We start from the raw sequence: 25,971 nt of genomic DNA on the forward strand, positions 1-25,971 counted from the left end.
CTAATATTGATAAAATTGTCCTTCTTATAAGCATGCTCTTGCAATTAATTTTGCATCAACCCAGACTTCACTGCCCAGCTCTTTGGTCAAACACCAGTTTAAATATTGCAGCAGAGGTATTTTTAAGGTGATATTAACGTTTAAATCAATAGACTTTGAGTAAAACAAATCACCATCCAAAATGTGGGCGGGCCTCATCCAATCAGTTCAAGGTCTGAAGAGCAAAGACCAAGGTTCTCCCCCCAAAAAGAAATCCTGCCTCAAAGAAACCTTGCTTGAATTCCCACATTTAGGTTTTGGGTATGAGATTGCAATATCAACTTTTCCCTGAGTTTCCAGTCTGATCAAGTAAGCCAATACCTTAAAATAAATGTGTGTGTGTCTATATTATCTTCTACCACTTCTGTTTCTCTGGAGAACCCCGGCTGTTACTCATGCCATGGAAGTCTTTTAAATTAATTTAGACATTGCTTAAAAGTGAATAGGTTTTTACCTGCTTGGAGACAACAGGATGTTCTAAATTCATCCATATATTTATTCAATTTTTTTTTTAAGTATCAACCATGTGTCAGGTATTGTGGCCAGTGTTGAGTAAAGAGTAGGGCCAAAGTGGGAATTCCCTGATGGTCCAAGGGTTAGGATTCTGTGCTTCAACTGCAGGGGACATGGCTTCGATCCCTGGTCAGGGAACTAAGATCCTGCATCAGTTAAAAGGCCTTAGGGGCAGAGCTGGAGCTTCCCTGAAGAAATTCTACCTGTATAGACAGTGGCTGCGCTCCATGTATGAGTGTTGCAATGCGCCCTGCAGATTTCTTACCTGCCTAACCAACCCCCACGATCACGTTAACCATTCCCTGCAATAAGCCTCTTCTTATATTATCTCCTAATGCTTTTGTTTCTGTGGCTGAACCCTGACTAATACATTGAACATGAGACTTAAACAGTCAGAAGAGTGGTGGGGGTAGAGGGCGGGTGGAAGCAGTTTGGGTTTGAATTCAAACTGGCTTCTTGGAGAATCAAAGTGTGATTATGTTACCGAAAGTTCGGGTCCAGGTCCTCGCCACTCAAAAGCCAATAAACAGGCCAGGTGGAAAGGAAAGTTTGCTTTATTTCGGATGCTGGCAACGGGGGTGGGGGAGGACAGATGTCTGTCCAAAGGTGGTTCCCCCTCCACTGACAACCAGAGGGGCAAGAGCTTTTATAGACTGAGGGAGGGGGCTACATGCAGAAACAGCACAGTCTGCTCTTACGATCATCTTCAAGTTGGTCACTGGTGGTCTGACCAGCTTCATCTTGATTGTTTTAAATACAGTTAATCTTCAGTTCCAGGGTCAGTTGTTTACATTTCTTTGAGGCCAGTTCTTGAAACTGTGGCAGCTTATGTCACAGCTACAGTCTGGTCATCGTGTAGTTAGCGTCTTCCACCTGGTGGGGGTTTCAGTGTCTATAAGACAGCTCACAGCATATGGCTCAGAATATTATCCATAGCCCTTGAGAAGGAACTAAAGTTCCCTGACTATGCTTAATGAGTACATCATTAGTATTTGGTCTCCTTTGACCGCTACCCTTTGTTTCCACATTTTCTCATTTCTCTGATTAAACTAATAAGTTTTGACTGAGATTTCAACAGACAAAAGGCAGGCAGAGGACATTGGGGTAAGGATCATAGGGTCCTGCTCTGTTTCAAAGAAGAGAAAGAGGAACATGAAATTAAAGAAGAGAGAAGTGGGCAGGGGCTGGATCAAGCCCAGAGGTAATGGCAATTTTAAAAGGAAAAAGAAAAAAAATAAAAAATAAAAGGAAAAAGAAGTAAAAAAAAAAAAAAAAAACTAAACTAAATTTGGTTTTTAAAAGGAAAAAGAAGTAAAAAAAAACAACTAAATTTGGTTTTTAAAAGGATGATTTTAGCTACAGAAGAATAGCTTGGATGGAAATGTGATTTTAGAGGTCAAGGGTAGAAGGTGCAGACTACAGAGGGAGATTTAGAGATAGTAAATGATGCAAACTGTAAGCATAGGACTGGCAGAGGTGAAAGTCACTCAGTCGTGTCCAACTGTTTGTGACCCCATGGACTATACAGTCCATGGAATTCTCCAGGCCAGAATACTGGAGAGGCTACCATTTCCGTTCTCTAGGGGATCTTCCCAGCCCAGGGATGGAACCCAGGTCTCTTGAATTGTAGGTGGATTCTTTACCAGCTGAGCCACAAGGGAAGCCCAGGACAAGCAGAAGTTGTTGGTCAATTATATATGGACAGGTGAAGACAATCAAGGATGACTTGAGTTTCTGTCTTGAGCAACTGGGTGAATGGTGGATTCCTTTATTGAGACAGAGATCAGAGGACCAACTTACATTCTTTAGAGAGAAATGCCTGCGAGCTCAGGTGCTCCAGACGTGTCCAACTCTTTGGGACCCCACGGACTGCAGCTTGAGGGCTTCTCTGTCCATGGAATTTTTCAGGCAAGAGTCCTTCCTTCTCCAGGGGATCTCTCCATCCCAGAGATTGAACCTGAGCCTCCTGCAAAAAGGGAATGGTTACCCACTCCAGTACTCTGGCCTGGAGAATTCCATGGACAGAGGAGGCTGGCAGGCTACAGTCCATGGGGTCACAAAGAGTCAGACAGCACTGAGCGACTCACTCACCACTCCTGCATTGGCAGGCAGATTCTTTACCACTGTGCCACCAAAGCTCTGTTCTGCACATTTTAGGTTTCATAAGACCTCGCAGCATCCAGGTCAAGTAGGCACTCGAATAATCAGGTGTGAAGCTTGGCAAGAAGGGCAGAATTAGAGATTAACCTGAGAAAGACATCAGGTAGAGGGTACTTAACTTACGGGGTGGGGGTGGGGAGTAGGGGTGGAGAACCAACTCACATTGAAAGGGAAAAGAGCCCAGGTTTAGCAGGAGGATCCTTAAGGAACTTAACTGAGAATGAACAGTGGGGCTTAGTGAGGTCACAATGACTTGCGTTGGATTTGATTTAACGGCTGTTTTAAATCCGAGTCCGCCCATCCTTTTACTGCACTAACAATCAGATCGCGGCCAAACACCGCCGCCTGGCTGGAGCCGGCTCACGCAGAACTGAAACCTCCAACGCGAGCCGGCCCCGCCCCCGCCCACGCGAGCAGCGCCAAGGCTCCGCCCCTTCCCCGTCCTGCCAGGCTCCACAATCACCTACAGAGATCATCGCTGTGGCCAGGCGGTTGTGTCGATCCAGCTAGAGACAGGAGCTGAAACCATGGCGGAGAAGACTCAAAAGAGGTGGGTCGCTGTCTGAGGTCCTATCCTCTCCTCCCCGCAGGGGTGGAATCTGCTCTTGGTCGCCAGTGGTGGGGACTTAGGTGGTGTCTTATTCCAGGCGCCCGGCCCAGATGGTTCCTAAGGCCCAGACCTGGCGTTCGCGGAGGGAGGAGGCGACGGGTTGGGGGTAGCAAGGGCCGGGAAAGGATGCGGAATGGGGTAGGGGAAGGTCCTGGTTCGTGGTCCCTCCGTGGCCTCGCTGGCCCTCCGCCACGCGCCCGCGCTGTCTCGGGCGGGCCTGCTGGGGATGCAGGGCGTCCCCGTCGCCTGGGACACGGAGGGACCCTCCCGTTTCCCGCGGCGCTCCGAACCCTTGTAGCTGTCCTGGGTCACCATCACCCACGGTCCCCCAAACCCTCCCTGTGCGTCGGGGGCGCTCCGTGTATGTGCAGACAGACTCAAAGCGGGGCCCGCGCCTGGGCCAAAGCTAGCTGCTTGGTAAACGCGTGGGGACGGGCCTCGGGGCTGCTGGGCGCTGTCGGTGGAAAGGGACAGCTGGGATGCAAGACAAGCTTCAGTTAAACCGTTTCCCAAAGCAGCAAAGTTGAGCACCCTCTGCTGACTTTTTTAGAAAATGAACACCGACAAGCCTCGTTTTGGGGGCGGCCGTAAATTAACATTTAGGTTTTTCATCCATTTAGGCAGATAATTGTAATCTTTTGCATAAGCTAAAGAGGAACAGATATGCTAGGAATATTATGCACAGTATATAGGAGAGTACTGTGGAGATGAGGTTACTGTTGATATTTTATTAGTTAGGACTTCGGCTAAGTCTTCCCTCGGCTGTCTGCTCCCGGCTCCGCCCCTTCACTCCTGAGTTTTATTATTCCTGCCTCACAAAGAAATATGCTGACTGACGCACGCAACCTGGGGCGTCTTCCTTGGGCATAAAACTGAAGACAGGGCACTTTTGAGTCTCTTCCGTTCTCACTTGCCCAGTATAATTGCCAATATAACTTGCCCAGTTAAATATTAGATAATGCTTTTTTCATTAAAAAAAGAAATAGCAAGAAGGAGGCTGAGGGAATGGAAAACTAGGATTGGAAATCATGTGTAAAATGAGCTGTTTTATAGAGGTTAATTTATTTGTCCACAGCTTAATAAGATTGCTTTTTTTACACACAAACCCACCTGAAGGGAAAAGGATCGGAGAAAAAGTGTTTATAAATGGTGATACATTTATCACCATTTTCAAGGGCAAAATCATTCAGCTGACACAGGAAACTGTCCAAAGTGACAGGCTGTTTCCAGGAAACTTCCAGCTAACAAAAAAGGGATGATTGATGTTTGTGTTTTTTAGAGTGGGGCTGAGCACAAACCTTAGCATGGACTGTTGCTGTACACCTTTAAGCCCCGCCCCTTTACCAGATAACAGTTGCCCAACTCTTTGTGACCCCATGGACTGCAGCCCCCCAGGCTCCTCTGTCTATGAAATTTTTCAGGCAAGAATACTGGAGTGGGTTGCCATGCCATCTTTTGGAGGGGGTGCGGTCCTCCCAACCCAGGGATTGAACCTGCTTCTTTTGCATCTCCTGCGTTGGCAGGCAGATTGTTTACCAGCAAACCACCTGGGAAGGCAGGTAGCAGTTACTGGGCTCCTGCCATAAGCAACCAACTGTCGGTGAGCAACCCTTAGCGGTCCTGCTCAGCCATCCATGGGTGCTGCAGTGGGCCCCTCCCACAAGCTGCCAGCTGTCAGTGAGAGACAGTTAGTGGTTCCCTCAGTCAGCAGAGTGGTGGTCTTCAGGCCTCAGGCAGAGAGTCCGGTAAGAGGCAGATCCTGGGAACAGTTGGGGGCTGTGTCCTGCAGGGCTTCAGAGCCTTGGCCAAGGCCTCCCACTGGCCAGGCTCAGGTCTTGAGCGGCTGCGAACCTCTCCCCCATCCCTGTGTCTGCAGCATAATAACAGTGGCGTCTGCATAGGATGCAGTCTGCAGGACCCAGCCTCTGCCCTAAGGGTGGCTTGAGGAGCCTGAGAGTCACTGGGGTCCTGGGCGCCTGTCTCCTTCAGCGATGACGGCTAGGCAGAGTCTGGGGACAGATGGATATCTGATGGATATCTGCCTCTTCTTAGCCAGGACCTGGACTTTGGAGGGTGACAGTGGTGCCTTGGGACCTGGGCCTTGTCAGAACAGAGAATAACATTTATTTGGTAGAGTTTTACAGGAACATTGTTACCTGACCATGAACTAACCTCAAGAACAAAGGATCTGACACCAGGATGTTTGGCAACAACTAACCATGCCCCGACCCCAATTCCTAGAAAAGGGCTTTGCTAAAGGCTTTCAGGGAGTTTGGGGGTTTTAAGGCATAAGCTACCCATCTCCTTGCCTGGCTCTACAGTAAACCTTTCTCTGCTCCAAACTGACGTTTTAGTATTGTTTGGCCTCACTGTGAGTTACATGGACTTGTGTTTCATTAATACTAGGACAGTGATGTCCCGGGAATGAACTTTGCTTCAAGAAGTTTCAAGGCCCTGGGCTTCAATTTCCCCATCTAGAAAATGAGAGGTTTGGAGTATTTTCTGTTTTCTAGTCCATCCCTGTGTCTGCAGTGTAATGGCAGTGGTGTCTGCATAGGATGCAGTCTACAGGACCTAAAGTTTTTCCTTCTATTCAATGGAAAGGTTATATATTTTCTGTGATTTCAGCAGACAAGTGACATGTAGTAACCCCGATGGATCATTTTTAAATTGTATTATTTTGTGCCTTGTAGAGAGTCAGTGCCTGTGAAAATGATGGAGACAGACATAGCTGTGTCTCCTCTGGACATTTCTTAAAGATAGATTTAAGGATTATAAGTTTTTTATTTTATCAGTATTTTTTTTTTAACTTACTTATTTTTGGTATTCTGGGTCTTCATTGCTGTGTGGGGACTTTCTCTGGTTGCAGTGAATGGGGGCTGCTCTCCAGTTGCGAGGTGTGGGCTTCTCGTTGCAGCGGCTTCTCTTGTTGCAGGGCATCGGCTCTAGGCTGGGTGGTTGTGGTGCATAGGCTTAACTGCTCCATGGCACGTGGAACCTTTTAATTTCAGAGATGCTTGCTCCTTGGGAGGAAAGCTATGACAAACCTAGACAGCATGTTAAAAAGCAGAGATACCACTTTGTCAACAAAGGTCTGTATAGCCAAGGTTACTGTTTTTTCCAGTAGTCATGTATGGATGTGGGAGTTGGACCACAAGGAAGACTGAGCACCAAAGAATTGATGTTTTCAAACTGTGGTGCTGGAGAAGACTCTTCAGAGTCCCTTGGACCCCAAGGAGATAAAAAACCAGTCAATCCTAAAGGAAATCAACCCTGAATATTCAATGGAAGACTGATGCTGGAGCTGAAGCTCCAGTACTTTGGCCACCTGAGGCAAAGAACGGACTCCTTGGCAAAGAGCCTGTGCTGGGAAAGATTGAGGACAAGAAGAGAAGGGGGCAGCAGAGGATGAGATGGTTGGATAGCATCGCTGACTCAGTGGATATGTGTTTGAGCAAACTGTGGGAGATAGTGAAGGACAGGGAAGCCTGGCATGCTGCAGTCCATGGAGTCAAAGAATTGGACACAATTTAATGACAACGACAACGATGTGGAATTGTCCCAGACCAGGAATCGAACCCATGTCCCCTGCATTGGCAGCCAGATTCTTAGCCAGATTCTTAGTTCTGATGGATATTCTTTTTACTTAGAGCCTTAAAAATACTATGTGAGAGGAAGATTTGTTCACTTAAATTTACAGAAGAAAAATCCGTACATGTCTTTTTTAAGTTTTCCACATCAGTATGGAAGTGGTGATTTTTTTAAATATTTATTTTTGGTGTTACTCTGCATTTATATTAGGGAATAATTGGGTGGATTCTGGAATATGAATGATGGAGAAACATGTTAAAGAGTTTGTACTGTGCTGACTCTCAGCTATATTTCTGGTCTAGCGCTCTCTCATAGCCCCAGATCTAGATATACTGGGTCTTTCTCCATGGGTACCTCAAACTGACTTCATCTAAAATTTAACCAAATAACTTCCATTTTTCATTTTCTTTTCTACGTACTGATGTTTTTCAAATCTTTCAACAGATAATGTCAGATGCCTCCTAACTTTTTCCCCAAGTGCTCATCACATAATCTTTCAGTTTTTTTTCTTTTTTCCTAGAAACTTCCCTTTGAAGTCCTCTGTCTTTGCTCTCTAAGACCGATGCACAGCAATTACCCTAATGTTCCCCTCTGTCCTTGTATGCTGGAGCCTCTGATTCTAGTCCCTGGCTTCAATTTTTTTGACTTAACAATGTAGCTTGGAGGTCATCCGGACTCTCTACACACAGGATTGTTCCTTCTTTTTTATGCTGTATGTTAGTTCGTACTATACCATAACGCATTAACCAGGTCCCTACTAATGAATACCTAGATTGTTTTGAGCTTTTTGCTATTTAAAAACAATGTTGGTATTAAAAGAGTCCAGTGCCTCTTTTCTTCTCAAGCATTTTAAGAACACGTGATAAATGATTTTAGGTTGATGGATGGTGTATCACCTGAGAAGTTTATAATATATTAAATCTTACAGTTTACTTTTCATTTTTCCATCAATTTGTTTTAACCTTTCTATCATTGCAGTGCCAGGATAGCTCCTATAACAATATTTTTAAACCTTACCCATGATGCATGTTCCTTTTTTCTTCCTGCAGCGTGAAGATCGCACCTGGAGCAGTTGTGTGTGTAGAGAGCGAAATCAGAGGTGATGTCACTATAGGTAAGAGAATAGCCTATAAGTGTTGTCTCTCAAGAATTGGTGTTATTTAGTTTATTTCTGTGCTTTACAGTTCATTAGGTATTATTTTCTGTGTTTGACTGAGCTCCTAATTTTATTGACAAAGCAATGTATTTCTCTAAGTGTTTAATATTTCTCAAATAATTTAGTGTGATGGAGTCTGTGTTTAAACTCCCATCTGATAAACTAAGGCAGTATAATAAAGTAATTTATTCGAGAGACATCTGTGTACCTACTGTGTGCCAGGCCCTATGCTCCCACCTGTGCTTGCACTCTGGACCCAGCAGTGAATATAGCAGAGCTTACACTCTTCTAAGAGTGTAAACCACAGAGTCTGATGGACCTGGGGTTAGCATCCTTGCTCTTTATCTGCTGGATTACCTCAGGCATATCACTTAGTCTCTGTCATTTTCCCCTTCTGTGTAATTGCGTGTATCAGAATTAGGGTCAGCAGCTTGTAGTGGTGGCTTAACACACAGAAGTTACTCTCTCGTATGAAAAGCCTAAGGGTAGGCAGTTCACGTCTTGTCAGTTGGTTGTCCGGGACCTGCGCCTCACAGGCCAGGGCGTGATGGCTGGAGCACCAAGAGTGTCCTGGGTCAGAAAGGAGAGGAGTGGAAACTAAAGGGTGCGCCTCCCAGTGGAGTCCGCTCCCCTTAGGTAGTCTTCCTGAAGGTTCCACAACACTCTTTGCCTTGGGCCTGACCTCAAGGACACGTCTAGCTACGGAGAATGCTGGGAGATGTAGTCTAAACCCGACACATTGCAGCCCCCGTATTGGATTCTCTTACATAGAAAAAGGGAAGAATGGATATTCAGCGGAAGCAGCTTTTGTCACATGCAAAATAAGAGTGCCTTCCTCAAAGCTTTTTGAAGGATTAAATAAGAGAATATTTATGAAAGTCATGGCCCAATACCTGACATGTAGTAAGCACTCAATAAATGTTGGCTAGCTGCACTGTAAAATCAGTGTAGCCTTGCTCTAGAGGTAAAGTCCAGCTTTTAAAATGAAATGAAAAATTTAACATGTGGCAGCATGGGCTTCGCTGCTGGCTCCGTGGTAAAGAATCTGCCTGTATTGCAGGAGATGTGGGTTCAGCCCCTGGGTGGGGAAGATCCCCTGGAGAAGGAAATGGCAACCCTTTTTTATTCTTGCCTGGGAAATCCATGAACCGAGGCGCCTGGTGGGCTGCAGTCTGTAGGGTCGCAAAAGAGTTGGACACGACTTAGCGACTAAACAGCAACTTGCTTATATGAACATGATTGAGTTCCCCCAAATGCACATTTTAGCCACTAGATCTTTTCCATACGTTTCACTGGACATGGTACCCTGGTAGCTTTATTAACGTGCGCGCATATTTACTAGCCACTGAGTGTTACCAGAGTAGAGCTTTCAGGAAACTAAGTGCACTTTCAGAGAGAAACTGTGCCTTGTTCCCTTACACTAACAGGAACTACAAAAGAAAAAAAAATTTCTGTAATTTTAGTAAGTCTAAGCCACTTCGGGATCATGTCTTATAAAACTAGACGATTGTGCCAGTATTATGGAGCATAATTAGGGCTTTGCCCAGGTTGGATCTAATTAATTATTTTAAATGGACAGAATTTCAAAGTTTAGAAGGTGACTCTGTTTCTTTTCAGTCCTGTGTTAACTTTTAAACCACTTGCAGACTTTTTGTGAGGAGAAATTAGCCACATGTTTCTCTTCCTCTGCATTTTTATTCTAGTGTTTTTATGGTTTTCATCATGATTCGAGGGATAACACCTAATATTAATTCGCAGGGTACTCTATAATTAGAAGGAAAGTAAGACTAAAATAAAAAAAAAAATATGGAGTAGGAAATGGCAACCCACTCCAGTGTTCTTGCCTGGAGAATCCCAGGGACCGGGGAGCCAGGTGGGCTGCCGTCTGTGGGGTCGCACAGAGTCGGACACGACTGAAGCGACTTAGCAAGACTAAAGTAATGATATTTCCCTCTCATTTCTACTTCTTCCCTACTTTAAACAATGTGTTCAGTATCTACTGTGTAGTAGACACATAGATAGTCTGGATATCTCTACAGGCATAAGTGTACACACAAGTATACATATATGTTTGTGTGTGTGTTTCAGATTTGAAATAACAGGTTCTATCCTTGCAGAAGCTTCCCTAGAAAAGCAGTAAAGGCTTTATCCTGTGCCAGGGAGAGCTGGACCGCTGCGTAGGACTGCGGCCTGGGGGTTTCCGGAATCAGCACTCACTTTCCTGTTTTCCCTGTCTTTCTTGTCTTGGTGCTCTTCCCTCTTCTTTATCCCTCTTATCCTCCTGCCTTCCTTGAACATTGAAATTATGTAAAGAAATGTGGTATTTAAATCTGCTTTCCATATAAGCTGATCAGGTGATCATGTACCCCTCTGGTGGTTAAAATATAAAATTATTGTTCAGTACAGATTTTCAGAGATGGATTGTAGCATAAGAAATGATAATAATCTTTTTTTTTAACTAGTGACTTTAATTTCATCATTGAATGGATCTAAGTTAATATTTTGTTGGGTTTATTTTTGACCCAGGTTTTTAAAATCAGAAAATGTTCTCACTTTACAGAAACACCTCAATTTTCAAAACTAAGGAAAAGATTCAGAGTGATACCCAGTGTATCACTCTGGTATAACCCAGTTACCCAGTGTTCCATGCTCCATATTTCTTACCTCATTTTCATTGTGCCTGTTTCTGATTCTTAATTGTATATATAAATATGGAAATTTTCCAGAACTGATACTTAGATAGTCATTTCTATCACTTTTGTATTTGGTGTAAAATAATCTCTAATCTTTTTGTACTGTTAATTGCTTTTTCTGATATAATATCTCAGATTAAAAAAAGCTCTTGGTAGATATAAAGTTAAATCAGAGCAGAGAGTAGAGATAAGTTACCTGATGAAAACTCACTCTCCCTGCCGTATTCTTTTTCCTTCTTTTTTTGGGGGGGAGGGGTGTGGAATTTTCTTAGGGAAACTTTTATTTTTTATGTATTAAAAAATTTCATTGATGTACAGTTGATTTATAATGTGTGTTGTTAGTTTCTGCTGTACAGCAAAGTGAATCAGTTACACATGTACATATACCCCCCGTTTTTTAGAGTCTTTTCCCACACAGGTCACTACAGAGTATTGAGTAGAGTTTCCTGTGCTATACAGTAGGTCCTTACTGGCTACCTATTTTATGTATAGTTGTGTGTATATATCAGTCCTAATCTCCCCATTTATCCCTCCCTCCCTTCCTCCCTGGTGACCATGTTTTCTGTATCTGTGACTCCATTTCTGTTTTGTAAATAAGTTCATTTTTTTAGATTCCACGTATCACATTATATGGTATTTGTTTTTCTCTCTGACTTACTTCACATAGTATGATAATCTCTAGGCCCATCCATGTTGCTGCAAATGGCACTATTTCATTCTTTATGATGGCTGAGTAATATTCCATTATGTATATGTATCCCATCTTCTTTATCCATCCCTTTGTCGATGGGCTGTTGTTTTTCAACTTATGGCTGGTTTTGTTTTTGCTTAATTTATCAGAATAGCTAATGTAAGTCTTCTCCTGTTACAGTATAGATAGGGAGATTTCACGATGTTTTACATAACTTTGCATCCCCTCGTCAGTTTTACCTTGCTGTGTTTCAGTTAGTAGAACATTACATTTTCTGTTTTCCTAGAAAATCAAGTATTTGGTTTATCAAAGAAACTAGTCTGAAGCTTTGAAGTGTATTCCTTAACCAGAAACCCTATGTCTGTGGCGCTGATGGAACCTGACCCCTTTCATTAGAGTCTGTTAGGAAACAGAGCTTAGGAAAAATAACAGTTCCCTCGTTAATTATAATTTGGGTAAATAAGGTTTCATCTTATTTACTATCAAGCCTGCTTTTTTTTTTTTTTAAGCCTGCTTTTAATCAGACTGCCTTGATTCATGGGTTTTGTGTTATTTTCTGAAAATTTTGTTTTAAAAGCTGAAACCCATCTTAGAAAGGTGCGTCCGTGCACAGTCCTGCGGTCCTGTTGCAGCCTGGAGGCAGACTCCTGGGGTTAGGACGACACTTGGGGACTCCTGGTGTGAAGGCAGAGCGCCTGCAGGGACACAGCTTTGTGATGGAAGCACTTTGCCCTACGTTGTTGTTCTTTCCATTAGAGTTTTTAATACAGATCAAAAGCTTCCCTTTTATTGTGGAAATTTTTTCAAATTGAGGTCACATTGGTTTATAATATTACATAAGTTTCATATGTACAACATTATATGGAAATCTTTTTCAATAAGGCAAAACAGTGGCTTTGACTTGAGAAATGCATCGAATATAAAACAGTTGTTAAAAGTACTTCGTCTTATAGGCCAAAGGAATTGTTTTCATTTTCAAGAGACCTTGTGGCTTTTGGAACTATTTATTGACATATGAAAATGTCCACAAAGATTGCTTTCTGTGGCAAAGACAGACAGGAAAAATACCCTTTACCAACTGAAGGGAATGGAAATACGATGCAAGGAATGTCTTTCTGGCTAGGTTGCGTCAAGCCCAGCCAACCATTTAGAAAAATAATTCATCAGCCAGTAAGGCAGCTCCAACTCTAGACACATTTATCCAAACAAGGAGATAAGCCAAATAGGGTTTCAGCACATTTGGTAAGAAAATACACAAACTACCCTGCCAGAAAGAGCTCCAGAAAGTTCACGACAGCCTTTTAACAAAAACTTTCCATGGTGACAGATTTTTATTTTTAAAGCATTTTAACCCCAAGACCCTTCAACTTGGTTTGAATTCAGACCCGTCCTAGGTGAAAGTGCCACTTGCGTGCAGAAGAGTGTGGAGCAGACTGTGCTCACGTTTCAGCGAGAGGTTGCTGCCCGCGTCTTGCACTAGTGCTGGGCAATCAGGCTTTCTGGGGCCAGCCTCCAGCGCTGTGCAGAGACAAAGCACCTGGTCAGACGTTTCCTTTAAGAAGTTCACCAAACTTAAGTCTTAGCAGTCACGACCTCATGCGAAGAGTTGACTCATTGGAAAAGACTCTGATGCTGGGAGGGATTGGGGGCAGGAGGAGAAGGGGATGACAGAGGATGAGATGGCTGGATGGCATCACTGACTCGATGCACGTGAGTCTGAGTGAACTCCAGGAGTTGGTGATGGACAGGGAGGCCTGGCGTGCTGCGATTCATGGGGTCGCAAAGAGTCGGACACGACTGAGCGGCTGATCTGATCTGATCTGATATGGCAGTTCATGTTTAAAAACTAACCTCTCTAGTCTCTGCCCCAAAAAAGCTCTTCAAGAGGTTAAGGGGAGCTATTTAGTTTGTCACCCATGACCTTGCTGTTTCTTCACAATTCAGAATAGATCGCATTGCCAACATTCATTGCTCATGGAAAAAGCAAGGGAGTTCATAAAAATATCTACTTCTGCTTCATTGACTATGCTAAAGCCTTTGACCATGTGGATCACAACAAACTGTGGAAAATTCTTAAGAGACAGGAGACCAGATGACCTTACCTGTCTCCTGAGAAACCTGTATGTGGGTCAAGAAGCAACAGTTAGAACCAGACATGGAACAACGGACTGGTTCCAAATTGGGAAAGGACTATGTCAAGGCTGTATATTGTCACCCTGCTTATTTAACTTCTGTGCAGAGTACATCATGCAAAATGCCAGGCTGGATGAAGCACAAGCTGGAATCAGGTTTGCTGGGAGAAATGTCAGCAACCTCAGATATGTAGATGATACCACTCTATTGGCAGAAAATGAAGAGGAGAAAGCCTGTTGTTGAGAGTGAAAGAGGAGAGTGAAAAAGCTGGCTTGAAACTTAACATTAAAAAAACTAAGATCACGGCATCTGGTACCATCACTTCATGGCAAATAGAAGGGGAGAAAGTGGAAGCAGGACAGATTTTATTTCTTTGGGCTCCAAAATCAGTGCAGGCAGTGACTGCAGCCATGAAATTAAAAGACGCTTGCTCCTTAGAAGAAAAGCTATGATAAACCTAGACAGTGTATTAAGAATCAGAGATATCACTTTGCTGACAAAGGTCCATATATTCAAAGCTGTGGTTTTTCCAGTAGGCATACAGATGTGAGTTGTATGGCTACTCCATAAGGCTGAGTGCTGAAGATTTGATGCTTTTGAACTGTGGTGCTAGAGAAGACTCTTGAGAGCCCCTTGGACAGCAAGGAGATCAAACCTGTCAATCCTAAAGGAAATCAACCCTGAATATTCATTGGAGGACTGACGCTGAGGCTGAAGCTCTAATACTTTGGCCACCTGATGAGAAAAGCTGACTCATTGGAAAAGACGGTGATGCTGGGAAAGATTGAAGGCAAAAGGATAATGGAGTGGCAGAGGATGTGACTGTTAGATGGCATCACCAACTCAATGGATATGAGTTTGAGCAAACTCCAGAAGAGAGCGAAGGACAGAGGAGTGTGGCATCCTGCAGTGCCTGGGGTCACTAAGAGTTGGACACAGCTTAGGGACTGAGCAACAGTTTCACCTTTCACGTCACTTCAGAACTCCAGGACTTGTAGTTTGGCAGTGTGACCACCAGGTGGAGGTGTTTTCTTAAACGTCTCATGGAATCTGCTCACTGGTCTCCTGTAGTGCTTTCTATCCCAGGGAAGGCCCTGAGACTTAGAACCAGTTTTCCAGTTATTTACTAACCCTCTTGTTAAGAATGATAAGAAATAATAATAATAAAATACCTGGCTAACACAGCGCCAACATTATTTTTAAAAGGGAAAAAATGAAAATATCAGTTGTTTTCAAACCTGTACTTTAGAGGAACTTTTAAAGAAGCACAGGTCCCAGCGTAACCTTTGTCTTATCAGCCTTTTCTCACGTAGCTTTTTGCAAGACTGCTTGTTGTCAAAAGCTGCAGCCTGAGGACCAGCAGAATATCTTGTGCCCCTGGGTACTAATCTAGCTGTGGTAAAGGATCTGCTTTCTGTCATAGCCAGGACGACCTCTTCCTCCTGTCAGATTTTTAATGCCAGTAGGGAAAATTTTTATTAATCTGTTTCACTGTCTTACAGTAAGGTGAAGAATTTCTTCCCTGTTTAAAAGGAGGTTTCACCCTGTTACCTGAGTATCAGGGGAATAAAGCAGTCCCTTTTCTTCTGTTTCTCAGACCAGAAAGAGTTATTTTGTTTACTGTGATAAAGTTCTTAGCTCTTAGTGTCAGATAGTGATGAACCTCCCATTTTGAAGAACTATGGGCCAGACCCCATGATCTCCTTTCCAAATATAATCCACACTTCAACCTGGTGAGATAGGCTATCATAGACTTCATCTTTTTATAGATGAGAAAACTGAAGCATTTGAGAGGCTAAGCACACAGCCTTTCAGTAATAAAGGCCAGAGCCTGGACTTTCTAGACAAGGGATGTGGTTGCTGGCTGGGGCTTTAATTATAAAGAACCGAAAATAGAAAGATCGTGTCCCTTTATCATAGAATATCTTGACATAAAATATAAATATGGTATTGTGCAAACCACAGCTTTAAATTGCTTCACACAGCTGGAAGGACCTATAAGAAGTTTCTCATTTCAAAGGAATCCAGTGTTTGTTTCAACATTGTTTTAGCACCTCTCCCCAGAAGTGGTAATTCTTCTAAATGCCTTATATTAAGGGGTTGGTTAAATAAATCATGGTATATTAATATAATGTGAAATAATATTCAACAATTTATGTGGAAAAAAATCATGATAACTTTTTAGGTGAAAAAGCAAGTTGCAGAATAAGTACCATTCCTTAGTTTTTGAAATTCATATTTTAGTATGTAAAATTCATATTTTTTCTCCTTTAAGTTGAACTTATCTTCTAACTTTCTAGGGAAATATATTTTATATACAGTCATATTTACAGATTTTAAATATACACTAGTACTCAAGTCTGGAGTAATACTCCAAACTTTTAAGAATAGTTACCTCCAGGGAATGAGATCAGCAGGAGGAGAGAGGATCTTTCACTTTTGACTTTGATTGAGTTTTTTGGGGTAAGCAGGTATTCCTTTTATAATTATGTGTATGTGTGTATGTATATTTATAATTATGTGTATGTGTGTTATATTTATGATTATATATAGGTATATTTATAATTATATATGTGTGTGTATTTAAAATTATGTGTATGTATGTGTGTATTTATAATTATGTGTATGTGTGTGTATATGTTTATAATTACGTGTATGTGTGTATATTTTTTAACCAAAGGAAAAAGGCACCCATGGTCACAGTCCTGGCCACCTTGAGAAGTTTCCCAGGGATCTGAGTGACCCCATCTTCTATTCTGAAATCTCCTATCCTAAACAGGAGCATTTGCCAGGAAAGTTTTACTTTAGCAACTGAGGATTTAGGGAGCCGGAGGTGCCACAAAGAACAAAGCCACCCTCTATGTGTCCCCTGACCCCGCACCCCATGTTGGGCCCCACCCTCTGTTATCAGTCCCCAGCTCTTCTTGTTGGGGAAAAAAATAAGCTGTCCTGAGAGTCTTTCCAGTTCTCTGGGCACCAGGAACACCTCCTTATTTATTTTAATACATTTCTGAGTGAGCGTGTTAAGTCTTCCCGATTTTCAAGACAAACAAAGCTCCAGAGGGCAACAGTAGCACCCGTTCCTTTTTGTTTCCCTGTAACACGCAGCCCTGCGTCTTGCCTGTCACTGGCAGATAGTGATTGTTGAGTAAATTAACAGTTGATTAGTGCAGTCGACTGAAGCAGTTGATCGCTGAATTTGACGGGCAGCGTCGTCTGCCTGCCTCCCTCCCTCGTGCCAGCGCTTCTGCCCACTCTGTCGTGCTGTCGGAGTCAGTTGCATCCTGTACAAAGCAAAACTTCCTGTCCCCGTGTCTACAGATAAGAACGGCCTGGATCTGCGTTGGTGGGGCAGGTTGGGAGGGAGTGCCTGCGGTGAGGTGATGCTTTCTCATCAGTGGCTTCACTATCAGCCAAATGCTAGGCCTTTGGGTCAGTCGAGCGGAGGAAGGGAATGGTACAGTCCGGAACCGACGGCCTTCTTTAGGCCGTGCAGGGCCTCCTCCACCCCGGTGGTGAAGGGATGCGATGAGGGCCCTTCCTGCCCCGCAGCGTGAGGCTGGAGTCACTGCCTCAGCTCAGCTCTCCCACTGCCAGAGTCCATTAACCACGCTTGGCTCCTTCCTCTGCCTCCCTTTATCCTTTTCAACTGGTTAAAATCATATCCTCGACCAGACTCAAGGGCTCTGCCTTCTTCCACTGAGTAGGCTTATAATAAGGATGGTGACAGAGTAACAAAGGTCAGGTTAGTCTCCATGTTTTCTAACTCTCATTCCACCCATATTTCATCATGTTCCCTTAATAAAAGGACTAATCCTGTAATACACCAGCATGAGAAAGTGCTATGTGGTTCACCAGCATAAGCAAGCTCCAGTGTTGTAAGCAACGAGAGCCTTACCTTTAGGAGGGAAGAGAAGGAAAGGAATTAACTTTTATTGCCAACTCTGTGCCAAAATATCATTGTCTACAAACAGTGTTTCATCTAATTCTTACAACAACCCTGCAGGACTGGTATTATCACCACCCCCATTTCACCACTGAGATAACAGAGACTTCACAACAGAGGGTGAGCCGGACTGTCCGGCTCCAAAGCCCTGTGCTGTGTCCCCTCTCCTGGGCTGGAGATTTGGCCCAAACTACAGTGATAGCCTTTGTAACGTGCCCTCTGGGATACCTGGTACCCGCTTTAGGAAACGTTCCTCCCAAGAGCCTCCTTAGAAGCTCGGCCTCCACAAGTAATTTCTTTCCCATCCGTTTAACAGGACCCAGGACAGTGATCCACCCTAAAGCACGAATCATCGCAGAAGCCGGTCCAATAGTGATCGGCGAAGGCAACCTAATAGAGGAGCAGGCGCTCATCATAAATGCGTGAGTAGCACCCTTACGCATGCTCTGAACGAGCTGCCGCAGAGAGAGTCTCCGTTCATGTCAGCCATCTGTAGGGACCTTTTACAGCTGACATCTGGAAAGCCCACTGTCTGAGAACCAGGAAGACACTAAGGATCTTTTTCAACACAAGCAGTTAGTAAGTGAGGACGCTACAGACCAGAGGGGTAGAGGCTTGTCCAGGGTGAAGCAGCTCATAGGTGGGTGACTGGAATCCCCGAGTCTGGGTCTGGTCCTCTTCCCTTCCACGTGCCAGCCTCTTCTGTCCCGTAAGGAGGCGTCTCCTGAGGACACCCAGTGGCCCTGCGCTGTGCTCCCAGCCTTGAGTCGTCTTCTGATGGGATGGCTTGATCCTGACTGCCATGTTATTACTCATACCAGGACACGTGAACTTCAGTCTGATGTATATTTTTGTGTGCCTTGTGGGGATAACACTCACAATTATATTTGAAAAACTGGAGGTCCTAGAGGCAATGTTTCAACTTTAAAGATTAAAAAAAATTATAAGCTATTAGAATATGTATGATCTTAGTCAACTAGACTGTAATACCTATGAAATTTTTACAAGCATCTGTAAAGCTAGATAAAATTTTGGCAGGAAATTCAAGCTTATACCTAATTTATAGCAACAGTGTATGGAATTTGTAGTAAAGACCTTGGGAAAATATTTAACTGTGATAAAGAGATTGATTTGTCTTAATGCTTACTTAGGCTTTGGGAGTTTCTTACTATATTAAGCAGTTTCTTTTTAAAATATATTTTGGCACCTTGAAGTCAATTAACAACAGCTATATTCTGCAGTAACTCAGCTGTCAGAGATAAAGCACCAATTTTAAATGGCTTCCTTCTCTTAGACTGCAAACATTTTTTTGTTACAAATGTTTCAGCTAACCACGTAACAGCATAAAATGATTATTTTACATGAATATCTGTTTACATTTCACAATCTTGAATGGTTATTAGGAATGGAAAATTTTCAAGTTAGGCATGATTTTGATTCCAATTTAACAAGCTGAAAGTCCCAGCCAGCTTCTTTTCTACCTTGTCTTGGGAAAGGTCCCCTGGGCTTTGAGTTTAAAAAATAAACAAAGGAAGACTGACCTTCTATACGCACCTGTGATTTCTTTACATTGCAGTAGTTCTTTTTCAATTCAGAATCAAGTCTTCTCCAGCATAGAGGATAAATAATTCACTTGGATTAAGAAGTTACTTAATGTCATTACATATATCAAGCTTGATAGAGGTCCAATTGAGAGAATGAACCCAAATTCTGTAACAGGAGAATTGCTTATTGCATTATTGACTTTTTGATAATTTCTCTTTTCTTTTTATAGTCACCCTGATAATATCACTCCTGATGCAGAAGATCCAGAACCCAAACCTATGATCATTGGCACCAATAATGTGTTTGAAGTTGGCTGTTGTATCCTTTGCAATAATTTAAGAGAAATCATTCCCAACTGTCTTTCAGTACCCAATCTCCTCTGTAGAAATTGTCATAGTTTATCTATCAAATACTTTATATGTGTGTGCGTGTGTATATATATACACACATACATACACTTTATATATAATAGATTATTTAATTATACATGTGACATATATTATGTATATATATAAATAAATGTATGAATTATATTTTTAGGACTAGGCCATCCATCTCTTGAAAAGACTTATTTACATTGAGTAACTTCAGAGAGTGAAGGAAGCATGCTGTTCTCAGGTGTGCATGCGTACACACACACGCACTCACCTTTAGGAGCCGTCTTCCCGTGTTGCTGCGTCTTGTCAGCGGGTGACGGACAGTCAGTGATTGTCTTGTCCGTCAGCGACTGAGTGGCACTGGACACAAAGCAGAGTAATCTTGGCTTCAGTCCTGATTTAAGAGCCACAGCTCTGCCCATTTGTGATTTCTGTATAGTTTTAAAAGGTTGACAGTGTGTTGTTGTCTGATACAAGGAAGTGGTGGATGGGCTGGAAATATTTCGTTCTTTGATGTTTTTCTCCTGAGTGTTACCAGTGCCTTTGCTGATTTCATGCTCTAAAAAGAGTAAAATCTTTTCATAATGTGAGTAAAATCTTTTCATAGTGTGAGCAAAACATTATTTTATAAGAGAAACTATTAATACTTCAAGGAAAAAACTAAAGGTTTAACAATAGCAAAATATTTAAATGAATTAAGCTTCATTTATAAGATAGACCATTAGAACCATTAAGGAGTCACATAAAATTATGTTTTTAAATATTCTGATGGTATGGAATAAGGCTTGCAAAGGTAGGTGAACTGAATAAAATAAGCTACAAAAGGTTATAGAGTTTTATTTTATACAGTTTGATTTCCAGTTATATAAAGGGAATTATATATCTTTACAATGTAAAGATATGTCAAGCTGTTAACAGTGCTGCCCTTATGTGATTGGGTGTTAGACAGTTTTAATTTTCTTAAAACAATTATGAAAATATGTTTCTTAAAACAGTTATGAAAATACTCATAAAATTGGGATATAAGGTACTCATTTCTTTAAAAATACAGAAGTCATTTATTTATCCTTCGAGATATTTCTGTTTAAAGAATTAAACTGTACTTGCCTGCTGCCCTGGGCAGGGGGTTCTGGTCAGCCCAGCCTGCGGGCCCTCTCAGGCTTCGGTCCGCCCCACTGCAGGACGAGGAGAGTGAATCAGAAAGAAAAAGATGAACACGTTCACAATGTGTGCTTAACTCTGGCTTACAGACTGCCAAGCCATGAAAATAGGAGATAATAATGTTATCGAGTCAAAAGGTAAGCTACGTTTGGAACTATATTGTGAGAAGTGATTACCTCCTCTCTCTCTGTGGTGTTCTGAAAAACAGCCTAAGTGCAAACCACAACGAAGCCACGTGCTTGGAAGGACAGCAGGCATGGTTGGGAGTGGGCTAGCATAGCCGTGAGACAAATTATTTGCCTTTAAGGAACCTCATCTAATCATGTTTTTTATCCACTAAATTAAATTTCTAACTGTGTATGTTTAAATCAGGATTGAATTAAACCTTCAGGTGAAAGATTTGAAAACGATTTCTACTAAAAACTAGTGTCAATGGTAATTTAGTTGATTCATGTTGTTGTTGCATTAAAGGAAAAAAACCAGTTTCTCTACTAGTTTGCTTTCTTTAATTTCAGGACTGCTTTCCCCTAGCCCATTAGAAACATATGTAAGCTACTTATCATAGGAGGGGCTAGGCAAGGGGTCTCCTGAATTGCCACCACTGCTGGGAAGTGACTCCAAGAGCTTGTCCAGAAAGAACCGGAATGATAAGACTTGTCTATTTTTCTAAATAATGTTATCTATTTAAGAGGACAAATACAGTCATTTTATTCATTTTTTAAATTTTTATTTATTTTTGGCTGTGCTGGGTCTTTGGTGCTTCGAGGGCTTTTCTCGAGTTGAGGTACTCGGGCTTCTCGTCACAGTGACTTCCCTTGTTGGGGCACAGGCTCTAGGGCGCGCGGGCTCAGTAGTTGCAGCTCCTGGGCTCTAGAGCTCAGGCTCGATAGCTGTGGAGCGTGGACTTAGCTGTTCTGCAGCGTGTGGGATCTTCCCAGATTAGGAATGGAGCTCATGTCTCCTACATTGGCAGGTGGGTTCTTTACCACTGAGCCACCAGGGAAGCCCAAGACCTCTTTATTTTTTTTTTTATTAATTTATTTTAATTGGAGGATAATTACTTTACAACATTGTGGTGGTTTTTGCCATACATCGCCATGGATCAGCCATGGGCGCACATGTGTCCCCCCATTCTGAACTCCCCACCTACCTCTCTCCCTACCGGCTTTGAGTGCCCTGCTTCATACAACGAACCTGCATTGGCCAAGACCTCTTTAGAATAGTGCCTTTCCTTTCTTAGTCTTGGATGGCATGAAAGAAGAGCTTTTTTAAAATAGTAAGACTTGTTGTTAACCTACGCAATGGTTTTTATTTAACTTGGATTGCCAGTTATGATGATGATGAGTATCACTGTCATTTTCTATTTATCGTATACTGACCGTGTGTCAGACCTGTGCTTGACACTTGACATTTATTATCTCATTTATTCCTTACAGCCCATTGTGAAGTAGGATGGGCTCCATTTTAGAGATAAACTCGCTGAGAGCGTGTACAGGTCACACAGATCACAACAGAGCTCTGTTTTGAATCCACTTAATACTAGCCTGCTTCGTGCCTCTCTGCTGTACAAACTCTGGACTGAAGTACTTCTTTTAATATGTTTCTTAAGGACAGTTTGTATTTTTATGCTTGCATCATCTCAGGAGGAAAACAGTGTTCTGGTCACCGACTGTCCTCTGTAGTCGCTCTCTGTGTGTTTTCCCTGCAGCGTATGTGGGCAGAAATGTGATACTGACGAGTGGTTGTATCATCGGGGCCTGTTGCAACCTGAACACGTTTGAAGTCATCCCTGAGAACACAGTGATCTATGGTGGAGACTGCCTGCGTCGGGTGCAGACTGAACGGCCACAGGTACTAGAACCTCTTTAGTCGGTAGCATCCTTTCTAGGGCTGCTAATTTTCCCAAAATACCACATAAATGTTTTAATGGGGCAGCGAGTCTGTTATTTTAAAAGCAAGTGATTAAAATAAAGCATCAGAGGAACATTCCTAAAACTACAATTTATTTGTTGACTCAACAGAATTATTGAGTCCTTAAGTTAATATCCGGAGAAGGCAATGGCACCCCACTCCAGTACTCTTGCCTGGAAAATCCCATGGGCGGAGGAGCCTGGTAGGCTACAGTCCATGGGGCAAGAGTCGAGCACGACTGAGCGACTTCACTTTCACTTTTCACTTTCATGCATTGGAGAAGGAAATGGCAACCCACTCCAGTGTTCTTGCCTGGAGAATCCCAGGGACGGCGTAGCTTGGTGGGCTGCCGTCTGTGGGGTCACACACAGTCCAGCACAACTGAAGCGACTTAGCAGCAGCAGTAGCAGCAGTAAGTTAATATCAGAAATACGTCCAAAGATGACAGGGACATATTGACTGTGGGAAGAGAACATCCAGGGATGTTTCTCCTAGTCTTACGTGTTTTCACTGAAGGTGCATCTCCAAGCCTTACAAACTACACTGATTTGCTCCTAAAATACCAACCTTCAGGGGTAAGAAATGAACCTACCAAATTACTTTACACCCAGCTTGGGTCCACCTATCAGTTTGCTGACATAGTTGGCCTGAAAATAAATGCAGCTTGTGAATATGCAAGTATATTTAGATATTTTCCTGGCTTATGAGGAATTGTCCCCTCCTAATAACCAAGAATAATGGCGAGTGTGCATTTGGAGTTTGATGTTAGAGTAGGAGATAAGTATTGATAGAGCATTTGGAGCTTCCTTTGGACAGAAGGCATTCTGATTGAAGTTTTAACCTTACTGCTTGGCACAGTCAGTATATTTCCTTAGTTATGCAGCCTCCTTCCCCTCCCCCAAAGAAATGTTTGCAAGACATTTAGCACTTTTGATTCTTAGCCATATTTTATCAGAAATTAAAATGTCAGTTCTTTCTGGGTTATTCTAATTCTGTAATCTTTGGCTTTTATTATTATAAGCAAGTATTACTATTCTTTGGACCAAAAAAGAAATAAGAACAAATCTAGTATTTTTTCACTATCTTTCTGCATAACAGCAAAATGATTGAAGAGGGAGAGATGAAGCTGGAGTTGGGGTAAGGGAGATTAGAACTAAGTGAGCAAGAATATCTGAAGTTTAATACGTAATGGTATGTATGCAACACCGTTTTCCATGTTTTACCAATTATAAGGATCACACAGAGGTCCTTGCTACAAATGATCCCCAGACTTTTTGAACCAAAGTGGTTAGGACAAAGGGCCTAAAAGTACCCCAAGTGAATTTTACAGTGAGGCCAAGTGTGAGCAAAGCTGACGTATGAAGAGTGAAGATCAGATGAGTGTCATAGCTGTGTGCTCTGTCATATAGAAAGCAGTGTACTCATGACGTCTACTGTAATTGAAACTCTTTCACTTCTTAGAGGCCAAGATGAAATCTACAAAAAGCAAGGTTGAAAACTGATAAACATACATTTTTACATGCAAAAGTTTTTGGCTTTTTCTTATTACCAAACTTAATTTATGTTCATTGTAAATTGAAAAAGCAGGGAAGCAAAATTAAGTCAGTGAATGGGATCCACTGCAGGGGGCACAGGTTCAGTCCCTGGTCAGGGAGCTGACTCGGCATGCCTCAGTCCAAAAACAGAGATCGGTGAAAATCACCTGTAATCCATGACGTAGTGATAATCCTTTCTACCTGATGCTCTCAACTTTGCTTCCTGCTGGCCAGTTCTTAAAATTCTCTTATCTTTTTAGCCCCAGACACTACAGCTGGATTTCCTGATGAAAATCTTGCCAAACTACCATCACCTAAAGAAGACCATGAAAGGAAGCTCAACTCCAGTTAAGAACTAAGAACAATAGATGACATCAAGATAATATTTGTGTTTGACCAATGTCTTTTCTTTTTTGACTGGTGTCTTTTGAAAGAGCCACATGTTTGTGCATTCATAACAGTCCACGAAACACCTGTTGACTTTATCTTGTAAAATTGAATTAGAGAAGAAAGTAATAGATTTGCATTGTAACTGTCCTCTATAATTTATATAAAATGTATTATTTTCTGATGTCCTTGTCCCATTCTGATAATTTACAGATTTTTTTGTTCTATGTTTTATGTTATATAAAATGTTGGCCATGAGTTTTAGTTATGTAAAAGACTACTCATGATAAAAAAGAAGATATTGTTATGTATTTATATTCTAACAAATACTAAACTAAATAAAAATGTTGATGACAGGACTTTTACTTTAATCAGTTTTTCTACTTGCATCAACTTTCCCAAAATAGCTTTTTTAATTTTTATTGTATACTAGTTAAATATTAAAGCTAATGTGTTTACATTTTCCTTTTGTGAATTTGTGGCTGTCTAAAATTTCAGGTGAAATTTCAGCAGCTATTGAATTAATTTAGATTTCATTATGTTCCCAAGAATATTTTTTTTTTCTTTTTAGTAAAACATAAGTAATCGGGGAAAGATGTATTCAGTAGAATATGAAGTCAAAAAGAATGGTGTCTAATGAAAATGACAAGTAAATGACCATTGAGTGATATTCTTAGGTTTCTGAGGACAATGAAACTAGAAGAGATTTTGATGTATTTATAAATATATGAAATTATTTTGGCGCATATTACTAATTAATAATTATCAACCTTGGCATGATTCTGTTTACCTGATTACATAATGGGCAAAATATTGAGAATTTTATTGTAATTCCAAGGTTTTTTTTAATAATTCAAGTGCATCCATTAATGGAACATAGTAACTTTTTAATTAGTAGATGTTGATTAATAGTAAGACATTAAATGCTAAAATGTTTTCTCTTGAAACATTTTTTTAATTGAAATACAGTTGAGAATGTTGTGTTAGTTTCCCATGCACAGCAGAATGATTCAGTTATACATGTATGTGTATTCTTTTTCATATTCTTATCCATTATAAGTTATCACAAGATTAATTGTGGATGGTAAAAAATTATTTCTGAATTTCCAAAACTGACTGGTACAAATTAGCCTTTGTTCCAAATGTGAATGACTTTATTTTGATAAGAATATTCATGACTCAAGTTAGAAAAGTATACTGCTACACATAGTGGTTTGAGAAGAGAAGAACATCACATAAATGTACTGTTTTTGATAACTTCTGTCTAGTCATTTTTCAAGCCCTGGTGATCGCCTTAGGATGTTGTTGATCACAAAAATTTCTACATAAAAGAGCAGAAATTACAAAACTACCCTTGAAATGCTGTGCCAGTTCTGAATATTATATCTAGATAAGCTCTGATGTGCTCATAACTGCCCTGTGCTCCAAACTATGCAAGTAGTATGTGAAGACAGCCGCGGGATCCCTCCTGAGGACTTGGTAATAAGATATCCCCAGAGAGTCAGACTATTGACTCATGTGAG

General features: G+C 41.8%; 1 protein-coding gene and 1 long non-coding RNA gene across 3 annotated transcripts; one reads left to right on the top strand and one right to left on the bottom strand.

Annotated features, from left to right (window-relative positions):
- Positions 1–1,086: 1,086 nt before the first annotated feature.
- Positions 1,087–3,269, bottom strand: LOC133239957 (uncharacterized). The gene is made up of 2 exons (XR_009734054.1): positions 3,180–3,269; positions 1,087–1,425 (listed from the first exon to the last, which is right to left on the bottom strand). It is a non-coding gene; the product is annotated as an uncharacterized LOC133239957 (long non-coding RNA).
- DCTN6 (dynactin subunit 6) lies at positions 3,181–25,705 on the top strand. 2 transcript variants are annotated; one of them, XM_061404394.1, is made up of 8 exons: positions 3,181–3,262; positions 7,963–8,027; positions 17,849–17,954; positions 19,307–19,395; positions 20,705–20,752; positions 22,324–22,466; positions 23,625–23,663; positions 24,322–24,410. In XM_061404394.1, exons 1-7 carry the CDS (start codon positions 3,240–3,242, stop codon positions 23,634–23,636), a joined length of 486 nt encoding a protein of 161 aa, XP_061260378.1. In that variant the 5' UTR covers positions 3,181–3,239; the 3' UTR covers positions 23,637–23,663; positions 24,322–24,410. The 2 variants fall into 2 exon arrangements, with proteins under 2 accessions (XP_061260378.1, XP_061260377.1); XM_061404393.1 differs by lacking the exon at positions 23,625–23,663 and having other exon boundaries at positions 24,322–25,705.
- The last annotated feature ends 266 nt before the right edge of the window (positions 25,706–25,971 follow it).

The sequence above is a fragment of the Bos javanicus genome, chromosome 27 (genome assembly GCF_032452875.1).
Source record: "Bos javanicus breed banteng chromosome 27, ARS-OSU_banteng_1.0, whole genome shotgun sequence".
Classification (NCBI taxonomy): Eukaryota; Metazoa; Chordata; class Mammalia; order Artiodactyla; family Bovidae; genus Bos; species Bos javanicus.

Bases quoted from the DNA above. Each gene is read 5' to 3' on its own strand.
- DCTN6 (XM_061404393.1), top strand. From the start codon at position 3,240: ATGGCGGAGAAGACTCAAAAGAG. The intron at 20,753-22,323 runs GTAAGCTACGTT...TTTTCCCTGCAG, and splicing joins TAATGTTATCGAGTCAAAAG to CGTATGTGGGCAGAAATGTG. The intron at 22,467-24,321 runs GTACTAGAACCT...TTATCTTTTTAG, and splicing joins TGCAGACTGAACGGCCACAG to CCCCAGACACTACAGCTGGA.